Below are 11,609 nucleotides of genomic sequence, written 5' to 3'. Positions count from 1 at the left end.
TTGGGCGGTCGGGTAGCCTTGGGTTAAAGTGTTCACTTGTCACGCCGAAGACCTGGGTTCGATTCCTGACATGGGTACAATGTGTGAAGCCCATTTCTAGTGTCCCCTGCCGTGATATTGCTGGAATATTGCTAAAAGCGGCATAAAACCAAACTCACTCACTCACTCATCTGCTATTGCTGATAAATACAACTATCTGTTCCAGTGTAATGACTTTGACAACTCTACTCAATATGTATTCAGACTAATTATGAATGGCCTAGCCTGTGTAAGTACAAGAAACTCAGAAAACCAGAAAATGTTTCCTTAATAAGAAACAGCCTAAATGTGATGCTGCTGTACACTGTAGCATTAAGACTTAGTGTGAAATGAAACAACCATTTCAATATATACTCGTGTACAGTAAACTACGGCTAAAACCAACTCAAAGTGACCACTAATTTTAGTTTGTAATAACCGTAGTTCATTATAAGAATATATACAGCACATATACAACAAATGGCTGGGACTAATAAATAAGTTCGTTATATCGGTCAGTTCGTTATAAACGTAGTTCACTGTACCACCAGCAGTGAATTGAAAATGTAAAATTGACTGAACTGGTTAAGATTAAGTCAAAGTAACTTTGAGATTCTGAATGTCAAGGTCATCTCCAAGTTTGGTGCTAACCATCCCAATTTTATGTATGTCACATTATACTTATATCCTGTTTTTCAGTCAAATTTAATAAAAAATTGTTGATCAAGAAAGTAAATGTCAACTGAGAGGATTATATTCACTCCTATTTCGAACAGGGACACTTGCTAAATCCTACTGGGAGAAGTAAGACATAGGAAGGATTAATGTTCTTGAGATCAGGCCATTGAAATAGGTTCTTCTCCGATTCCAGGAAAGCTCAAAATAGTGGAATATGTTTTTACTGTTTTTAAAATTTTGTGACATGTACGGCAACATTTGCCCTGAAGGTGTTTCTGTGACATTCAAGTAACATGACCTGCGAAATGGTCAGACATGTATGTGACGATGCCAACACAAATGTCAAATGTTCAGAACAGCTTCATCTTTCCGTCCCCTGAGAATCACCTTGACAACATCTTGCAGTGTGACCTATTGCTGTAATAAGTGCCCTGGCCACTCAAAAAACTGACAAAGGGGATTCAGAGATTAAGCGGTAGTGAAGAAACATAGTTCAAACATGGGTGAAACTAAAAAAAAATTAATAATAGTTTCTCGGGCAATATACCCGTTCTGTGCTGCCACTGTCTGTAAAGAATGTGTTATATGCACACACAAATATGGACTGCCATGTTAAGTTTTGGTCTTTGAACAGGTGCTTGTAGAAATCACTTAATATTGACCTAAAGGTTGGTACTTATTATAGCAGGGCACTTAATACAGTATATAAATATGACCAGTGATAGATGAATGGAGAATGTGACTTTAAAGTTTTATGGCCTGGATGAAGTACAATGTTAATACAATGTAAATACAATGTTAAGTACAGTGTTAAGTACAATGTAAGTACAGTGTTAAATACAATGTTAAGTACAATGTTAAGTACAATGTAAGTACAATGTTAAGTACAATGTAAGTACAGTGTTAAGTACTATGGTAAGTACAATGTTAAGTACAATGTTAAGTCAGTGTTAAGTACAATGTTAAGTCAGTGTTAAGTACAATGTTAAGTACAATGTTAGGTCAGTGTTAAGTACAATGTAAGTACAATGTAAGTACAATGTTAAGTCAGTGTTAAGTACAATGGTAAGTACAATGTTAAGTACAATGTTAAGTCAGTGTTAAGTACAATGGTAAGTACAATGGTAAGTACAATGTTAAGTACAATGTTAAGTACAATGTTAAATACAATGTAAGTACAGTGTTAAGTACTATGGTAAGTACAATGTTAAGTACAATGTTAAGTACAATGGTAAGTACAATGTTAAGTACAATGTTAAGTCAGTGTTAAGTACAATGGTAAGTACAATGTTAAGTACAATGTTAAGTACAATGTTAAGTCAGTGTTAAGTACAATGGTAAGTACAATGTTAAGTCAGTGTTAAGAACAATGTAAGTACAATGTTAAGTCAGTGTTAAGTACAATGTTAAGTCAGTGTTAAGTACAATGTTAAGTCAGTGTTAAGTACAATGTTAAGTCAGTGTTAAGTACAATGTTAAGTACAATGTTAAGTCAGTGTTAAGTACAATGTAAGTACAATATTAAGTACAATGTTAAGTCAGTGTTAAGTACAATGTTAAGTCAGTGTTAAGTACAATGTTAAGTACAATGTTAAGTCAGTGTTAAGTACAATGTTAAGTCAGTGTTAAGTACAATGTTAAGTCAGTGTTAAGTACAATGTAAGTACAATATTATGTACAATGTTAAGTCAGTGTTAAGTACAATGGTAAGTACAATGTTAAGTACAATGTTAAGTCAGTGTTAAGTACAATGTAAGTACAATGTTAAGTCAGTGTTAAGTACAATGTAAGTACAATATTAAGGACAATGTTAAGTACAGTGTCAAGTACAATTATTATTAAGATTCAAGAAGAAATTTAAGAAGGGAATAGACCCTCACAATGGAGGGTATTGACAATCCAGCCAACAAGTGTGACAAGGCAGTACATTTCAGTGCTCTAAACTGATTCCTCGTTTAGCAGTTAAAACTGGTTGGGTAATTAGGTTATGGTTGGACAACCAATCAAGGACTTCTGCCAAGAAACCATGTTGCCTGACCAGGTTCCTATACCACTTGATTGACGTGTTTGAAATGTACACCCAGACCTACTAAGCAAGCTCCAGGTAATGTTTGCTATCAATACTGCCTTCAAGGACAACCTTTGTGGTGCAATGTAACCATTTGAAATATTAACCGCTATATATCTGAGAACATTTTTGTCTTCTAAAGTAGCTGTGAATTCTTTTCATATAGGTAAGATGGTGTGATCTCTGATTTCATTCAATTAGTGACACCAGCTTTGGCAAGGGGGGTGTTTGAATAGCAAAGAGTTTAATGACAATTTATTGTGGAAAATCAAAGAGTAAGAAAACCATGATAGATTGCTGAAATTTGTTTGCATTTGGCCTTCTGTTGTTTGCTGTATCAATGTGTCAAATTTGTTTTCTTTGAATCCATTGGTGATAAAATGGATAAGAATGAGGTTCTGAAGACGCCGACATTTCATTATGATAACTAAATGAGAAAATGGCCTTTAGAAGTATTAATGAATGCAAGAGTTGTTTCTTCAATTATAGGCGAGACTAGTCCTCGTGACATGATATGTCATTTCACTAATTTCAAGATAGCCATTGAGTGGTACTTTAATAAACGGTTCAGCCTTTGCGTAACATAAAAAGGGTATTTAACTTGATATGAATAAATTGTTTGTTTGGAGATATGGTGAATCATGATGTACATCAGATGTGTGCTCAAAGGGATTTCCTTAGTATACTAAGGCCACATGTTGTACTAGTTCTTCCAGCCTTTAGTATTCCTTGATGATTATCTTATACGTCTTCTGATTTGACCTCAGCCGATATATACCATGACTAACATGAATAGCTGATCTCCAGGTCAGAGACGGTTGTATCTGGCATTGTATGGTTCATAATGTTTCTATTGCTAAAGTTGCACATAGAGAATATGACTGTCAATGTGGTGACCTCTCTGTACTATAAATAATTTGCAACAAGAATCTGGATAGAGGAATATTGAAGTGGGCCAGCTCTATACTTGGCAGTGATTACTGGAATCGGTCAAGTGTTATCACAGTACAATATTAGACCCCATGGTGATGCCACAATTAATGACGTCTTTAATGTACCGTTACCTCAATCGCCTTGAATTTATTACAGGGTTCTTCAGCTGAAAACTGGCTGAATGTCAGAGGTAAGGTGCGTGTATTGGTCTCAAGATTGAGAATTGACGATAAAAAGAACGTCATCACTAGGGATTCATCGGTGTTAGTTGGTTGATGATTATCTCAGAAGAATATAATCTGTCGTCGCACTAGATTTACTTTTTTCATTATCCTAATTTTACTCTTATTTTTTTGTTATTTTTCAGTTAGTATCCTAGATGATGTGTCATTAATATCTAAGCCAAAAAATTGCATTTAATTAGCAACATGAAGCTGAGGATAAACTCTTTCTAAATTGGTAATTAAAAAGACATTAGTTGAGTTCATTAGAATCTCATTACCAGAAACATTGTCAGACCATCAACAATTGAGGTGTCAAAACATATCAACTCATATGACAAGGTTCTATCAATACGTATCAACTAAACTGTATAATACATCACCTTGATAATAAATATGAACTAAGTTGTATGAGACATGACCTCATGTGCATTTATGATGTGAGGGTTCAAATCAAGATATACCAACTCATCTGCATTTATGATGTGAGGGTTCAAATCAAGATATACCAACTCATCTGCATTTGATGTGAGGTTTCAAATCAAGATATACCAACTCATCTGCATTTGATGTGAGGTTTCAAATCAAGATATACCAACTCATCTGCATTTGATGTGAGGGTTCAAATCAAGATATACCAACTCATCTGCATTTGTACTGTGAGGGTTCAAATCAAGATATACCAACTCATCTGCATTTATGATGTGAGGGTTCAAATCACGATATATATTGATGTATGCTACTGGAACGAGGCAGTTACATGGAGTAATACTTATGTGACATATGGACATCTCTGTATTTGGGGTTTTCCCTTGAAGCTCTAGATGCTTGTTCCACAATGCGGTTGACAGCCCACTTATGGTGAGGATGTTTTCCCCTCATATGAATAGTTAATCCGTTTCACAGCTTGTCATTGATTAGGGTTGTCTACCTGTGAAGAAGGCGTTGTGCCAGGAAGTGTTTTCTGCTCTAATAGCGGCATTGTTATGTTATCATCTATCTCACTTTTCAGAATGTTTTATAGCAGTGTGAATATACCAGTTTTATGCATGTTTCTGTGGGAAATATCATTATTCCAGATACATTTTGTTCAGCATCATTCCTGATCTGTAGCACTAGGTTGTTGACATCAGCTATTCACACATAACTGTCTAAAATTCCTGCAAATATCATCCCTCCATTACATCATTGCCATAATCTTATATTATTACTGTAATCACGTCATTAAAATCGTTTAGATTTTCAACTAAAGTCTCCTAGCCATCAGCCTTAATTAGTTGTGTGGATAATATGATTATTTTGATACAGTTTATGCATTATTTTAATTTGTTCACGTTGTTGATGTGAAGGTAACACATCCACACAAACAAAGTTTGTATGTTATGTAATGTGGATCTTTAGGGTATTTATAGGTTTGCTGTACGAAGGAGTAAAAGTTTATACATATATATATATATATATATCTGTTACCATGACTCTCTCATTATTTGTCAAACTTATAATCAATTAAGTTTCATGTTTTGCAGATTTTCTTTTATTAATGTATCCAGAGACAGGAGGCCGAATACAAAATTATTTCCTGACAGGGTGGATTTAGAGATAATATCCCCCAAACACGCTCTGAGAATTGGAGTTCTAGAGAAAAAAGGGACAAGAAAGAAAAGTCTATTCAGGCGAAAAAGTTTTTATTTTTATTTTTATGAATTGTGTAAGTAGGCTCGTCCATTAACAAGTTCAACGTTTGTCCAGCCTTGGGATGAAAAAACAGTTCTGTCTCAATTTAGTATGCACTGCATTGTAGTGAAATATGATAGTATCTAGAGGACCGCACACATTGCACACTGTCAAGCTGGAGACACAGAAAGCTTTGTGGCCTAATATACAAAGTATACTATCTATCATCAACCACATAAAGAAACCGCGAAAGTTACACTCTTTCCTCTTCATATTCCTATGTGTATGTATTGGAAAAAAATGAATATATTTATGTATCAACTAAGAGTTTTTCGAACTTAGCTAAAATTTGGGAACCTAGTGAAAGTGTTGATGTCTAGAGTTCCTTTCAAACATGTTGCAGAAGTAATGAGTCCATTTGAAAATAGACTTCCATTATGGTCCCGATTATTCAGGATGTGGAGTTGGTTGTCTCTACGTCACACTGAACCGCCGCCATATAGCTGGAATATTGCTGAGTGCAGCGTTAAACAACAAACAAACAAAACAAAACGTGACACTGAATGGTTCACAGTGTAATGTCAGTCATTAGAAATAAATGGTCAGATTTGTGGAGATACATGGAGTAGCCTCGTGGTTAAGGCATTTTCCCGGCACACAGAAGGCCCGGGTTTGATTCCCTACATGGGCACATTACGTGGGGTCCCTTGCCAGAAATTGCTGGAATAGTGTTAAGAGCAATATAAAACCATACTCAATGATTTAATCGTGACGCCCAAAAGCTGGTTCTAAATTCAGCTTTTATAAGTATTCATGTTTTCAGCCATATTGTGTTTAAAGGTTTCAGTTGTGATTTGCTTTGGATAAAACCATCATGTCTACCCATGACGGCCATATTGGTTTTGAATGTTTTGATGTGATATGCTTTGGACAAAACCATCATGTCTTCCCTTGACAGCCATATTGATTTTGAATATTTTGATGTGAACATCATGTCTTAAATTCCCATGACAGCCATATTGATTTTGAATGTTTGATGTGAACATCGTGTCTTCCCATGACAGCCATATTGATTTTGAATGTTTTGATGTGATTTGCTTTGGACACAACCATCATATCTTCCTATGACAGCCATATTGTCCTTTGAATTGTCAAGTTATGATTTTCCTTTTGTTGATGTTATGGCTTCATTTCTGATGATGCTTTTATTCTGTTTGTAGAGTTCATCAGTAGGCTATGAGAGTGCCATCATTGGCGAGGCGCATGGTTTGATCAACGACATGTTGGCGGACACCAACTTGCCCCCCCACATTGTGAGTGGCCTGCGGGTGGTCAGCAGTCTCCTGAAGCCGCCAGAGAGTCACTCGGGCATCCACAAGCCAAAAGTCAGCCCCCTTGTGTCTCTCACCGAGTCCACATCCTATGGCTCCGACAGCGAGGAAAGTCCGTATACAGGGGAACGACCATCTTCATTGCCAAAGGTGGATATCTTACATTTTGTAACAAACTTACACTCAACTCAGATATCAGGGATGTAATGACATATTTTGTATGTGTAATGACATATTTTGTATGTGTAATGACATATTTTGTATGTGTAATGACATATTTCCTATGAGGCTACAACAAACTGATTGTTAGAACAGTCCCCTAAGTTCCTTTTTTTGTTAGGGAGCCATGCTTAGAGAAAACCTTAGATTTTGGGAGCCAACGGATATTGTCGCCAGTTATGTTTTCTTTTAGGTAGCCAAGTGGTGAGCAGTAGATAAATTTACATAGCCAATCAAAGAATTAAATAGCATTATGCCACTAAAATGGTCGCTACTTGTGATAGCATTGAGGTCAGTCCGTAATGGTGTCCACTGGTCTATTGTGATAGCATTGAGATCAGTCTGTAACAGTGTTCGCTGGTCTATCGTGATAGCATTGAGATCAGTCCATAACGGTGTTCACTGGTCTATTGTGATAGCATTGAGATCAGTCTTTCGTGATAGCATTGAGATCAGTCCATCAGTCCATAACAGACCAGAAACATTCCAGAACCCAGACTTTCAACACATGGTAATTGTGACATAGAAAAGATGTCTACTTCAGTGGAGGAAGGCTGACATTCCCAGCAAACAAACGAGGTGAAGACAAATGAAGTGTGTGGCATCTTCTCACTGGAGTGCAGCTACACCAATCCAGTGCAAGGAAACTAGGCTAAGAGTGGCAGCCATTTTGGAGTGTGTAACTCCCCTCCTAGACTTGCACAAGTCTCTAAGGCAATAATTAGTAGTTTACATCATAAGTTCTAGATTATGTAAAAAATAAGAACATGTTGTCCTTATAAGAGACTGGACATATCTAGACTTGCATATTAGGAGGACAGATTCACTACACATCAATGGATTTTCTTTCAGTACAGCCTTGGAGCAATGCAACTGGTAGACTAACATCTAGTCTCTGAATGAAACATATTTTACAGAAAAAACAGTTGTTGAATTATAGTTATAAAATGAAATATAAAGGAGCCCAGAGACTTTCTTCATTTTCAAATACTGATACTGCAGTAATCTAGACTTGCCAAACATTATAGACTTGCATGGGCTGTATTGGATGTATTTGTTTCAGGGTCTGTATGACAGACTAGGCTACTGGCTGCTTCGCTAGCGCATTCCGTGATGTGACCTGAATGCCTCACCATGCCGTGATTTTGTAACCAGTTGCAAACTTGGCCATTGATACTTACTTGTAATGGAATGGGAGGAACAAGACTTACACCAGTTTTGACCACCTATCAGTGCTCATTGCTCTTCCCCCCATGATGACCTTAGTATTGGCTTCCATTGTACGCTAGAAGACAGTTCATGCTGTGTTGGTATTGAATAAAGAGGGGTCTGGTTCAGGATATTGCAACACAAACTAACAATAATGAAGAGGGCTTGATTATCCTGTTTTTTTACTATGGTACATACAAACCCTTAAACTGAAATATCTGAAATTCGTATGCAAATCTTCAATACTCTGTAAATGATGAAAATTGAACATATCAAAGTCTTAAACATGTTCATTTCAGAGACTAAATATTAGTCAACTGATGTAATACTCTGTTGCTTCTTGGAAGAGTTACCTTAAGATTGAAGTACTCTGGATGTGATTGAATCTGTGTGTATTAGCACAATCCTCCCCTGGCCTACAGATCCATGTTTTAATGCCACTGTTGCCAGGGATGTCTGTGCTGTGGGAGGAATAATAAGCCCAGATTTTGGGAGACATCATGCATGTAAATGAAGGACAAAGACTTATTGGTTTTCAGACTCGATGTTACTGCTGGACATTTTTCATTATGAATTTATGAGCATTGGTAACCAAGCTAGCATCTCATTCATTTTAAACAGAAATGTTTTCATCTGGAAAATGTGTAATATTACATTATGAAAGAATCATTATAAGTATTGATTATTTCTGTGATTGATTAGGTGATAAGGATCCTGTGGTTGTGGGTTGAATCTCGGTGCCCTAAATACCCATCTATCAACACCACTGGTGCTAAGGATCCTGTGGTTTTGAGTTTGAATCTCGGTGCCCCAAATACCCATCTATCAACACCACAGGTGCTAAGGATCTAGGGGTTGTGAGTTTGAATCTCCGTGCCCCAAATACCCATCTATCAACACCACAGGTGCTAAGGATCTAGGGGTTGTGAGTTTGAATCTCCGTGCCCCAAATACCCATCTATCAACACCACTGGTGCTAAGGATCCTGTGGTTTTGAGTTTGAGTCTCGGTGCTCCCAAATACCCATCTATCAACACCACTGGTGCTAAGGATCCTGTGGTTTTGAGTTTGAATCTCGGTGCTCCCAAATACCCATCTATCAACACCACTGGTGCTAAGGATCCTGTGGTTTTGAGTTTGAATCTCGGTGCTCCCAAATACCCATCTATCAACACCACTGGTGCTAAGGATCCTGTGGTTTTGAGTTTGAATCTCGGTGCTCCCAAATACCCATCTATCAACACCACTGGTGCTAAGGATCCTGTGGTTTTGAGTTTGAATCTCGGTGCTCCCAAATACCCATCTATCAACACCACTGGTGCTAAGGATCCTGTGGTTTTGAGTTTGAATCTCGGTGCTCCCAAATACCCATCTATCAACACCACTGGTGCTAAGGATCCTGTGGTTGTGGGTTGAATCTCGGTGCCCCAAATACCCATCTATCAACACCACTGGTGCTAAGGATCCTGTGGTTTTGAGTTTGAATCTCGGTGCTCCCAAATACCCATCTATCAACACCACTGGTGCTAAGGATCCTGTGGTTTTGAGTTTGAATCTCGGTGCTCCCAAATACCCATCTATCAACACCACTGGTGCTAAGGATCCTGTGGTTGTGGGTTGAATCTCGGTGCCCCAAATACCCATCTATCAACACCACTGGTGCTAAGGATCCTGTGGTTTTGAGTTTGAATCTCGGTGCTCCCAAATACCCATCTATCAACACCACTGGTGCTAAGGATCCTGTGGTTTTGAGTTTGAATCTCGGTGCTCCCAAATACCCATCTATCAACACCACTGGTGCTAAGGATCCTGTGGTTGTGGGTTGAATCTCGGTGCCCCAAATACCCATCTATCAACACCACTGGTGCTAAGGATCCTGTGGTTTTGAGTTTGAATCTCGGTGCTCCCAAATACCCATCTATCAACACCACTGGTGCTAAGGATCCTGTGGTTTTGAGTTTGAATCTCGGTGCTCCCAAATACCCATCTATCAACACCACTGGTGCTAAGGATCCTGTGGTTGTGGGTTGAATCTCGGTGCCCCAAATACCCATCTATCAACACCACTGGTGCTAAGGATCCTGTGGTTGTGGGTTGAATCTCGGTGCCCCAAATACCCATCTATCAACACCACTGGTGCTAAGGATCCTGTGGTTGTGGGTTGAATCTCGGTGCCCCAAATACCCATCTATCAACACCACAGGTGCTAAGGATCTAGGGGTTGTAGGTTTAAATCTCGGTGCCCCAAATACCCATCTATCAACACCACTGGTGCTAAGGATCCTCTGGTTGTGAGTTTGAATCTCAGTGCCCCAAATACCAATGTATCAACACCATAACTTTGCTCATCGGTTTTTCAAGAGCGCTAAATGTCTCACATTTGACATGCCTCATTTCAGGTTTTCCTGCCACATTAATCAGACACATCATTATAACACTGACGATGGGCTTCAAGAGATTCTGTTCTCTATGGCTGTATATGGTTGTCAATCTATCTCCAGAACTAATGACACCTGTTTAGACTTGGACAATGCTGTCATGGCCTGATTGTCAGAGCAGGAAGCTGCCTGTTGTATGTCTAGACTGGTATCTGTAGAATCCATGCACTGTATGCTGGATGGCCATCGCCATCAGCCAATAGTAATTATTCAGTCATATCTCAGCAATGAAAAGAGGAAATGTTGAAGTAATGAGATTATGATTAATAGTCAGGTTTGTTTGTTTATTGTTTAACGCCACACTCAGCAATATTCCAGCTAAATGACGGCAGTCTGTACAAAATAGAGTCTGGACCAGACAATCCCGTGATTGACATCATGACCATCGATCCGAGCATTTGGGATATGATGACATGCATCAACCAAGTCAGCGAGTCTGACCACCTGATCCGGTTAGTCGCGTTTTACGACAAGCATAGTCGCCTTTTATGGCAAGCAGGGGTTGCTGAAAACCTATTCTACCCTGGATCTTCACGGGTAGATTATCATTAATGGACAGGGAGGATGTTTGATACTTCTTTTGTGCAGGATTATATACAAAATTGGAATATTTGAAAAAGAATATATGTATTTCCACCTAACCAGCTGAATTAAACAACAAAGCCAAATAAAATAAAACCATTAAGGTACACAAATGTAATTTTTTTTATTTAACCTGAAGATTAGAATTAATTTTAGTTTATCATTAAATAAAGAAAGTGCACCCCACAGCTGGAGGAATCCTAGGGGGAGTCAGGGTTAGAATTGGTCATACAAATGA

The 11,609-nt window shown here is 38.1% G+C and overlaps 1 protein-coding gene across 5 annotated transcripts in view; it reads left to right on the top strand.

The window, feature by feature from the left end:
• LOC139475104 (cGMP-inhibited 3',5'-cyclic phosphodiesterase 3A-like) overlaps positions 1-11,609 on the top strand; it is a 201,803-nt gene that overhangs the window by 160,929 nt on the left and 29,265 nt on the right. For all 5 annotated transcript variants that reach the window (XM_071258352.1, XM_071258351.1, XM_071258350.1 and 2 more), the window contains one exon: positions 6,813-7,073. In XM_071258352.1, the coding sequence (XP_071114453.1) occupies positions 6,813-7,073 (261 nt within the window). The remainder of the gene's footprint in view (positions 1-6,812; positions 7,074-11,609) is intronic.

The sequence above is a fragment of the Haliotis cracherodii genome, unplaced genomic scaffold (genome assembly GCF_022045235.1).
Source record: "Haliotis cracherodii isolate W230 unplaced genomic scaffold, xgHalCrac1.p SCAF_3, whole genome shotgun sequence".
Lineage (NCBI taxonomy): Eukaryota > Metazoa > Mollusca > Gastropoda > Lepetellida > Haliotidae > Haliotis > Haliotis cracherodii.
The sequence above is the reverse complement of the archived record's forward strand: the minus strand, read 5'-3'. Positions and strand labels throughout refer to the sequence as shown.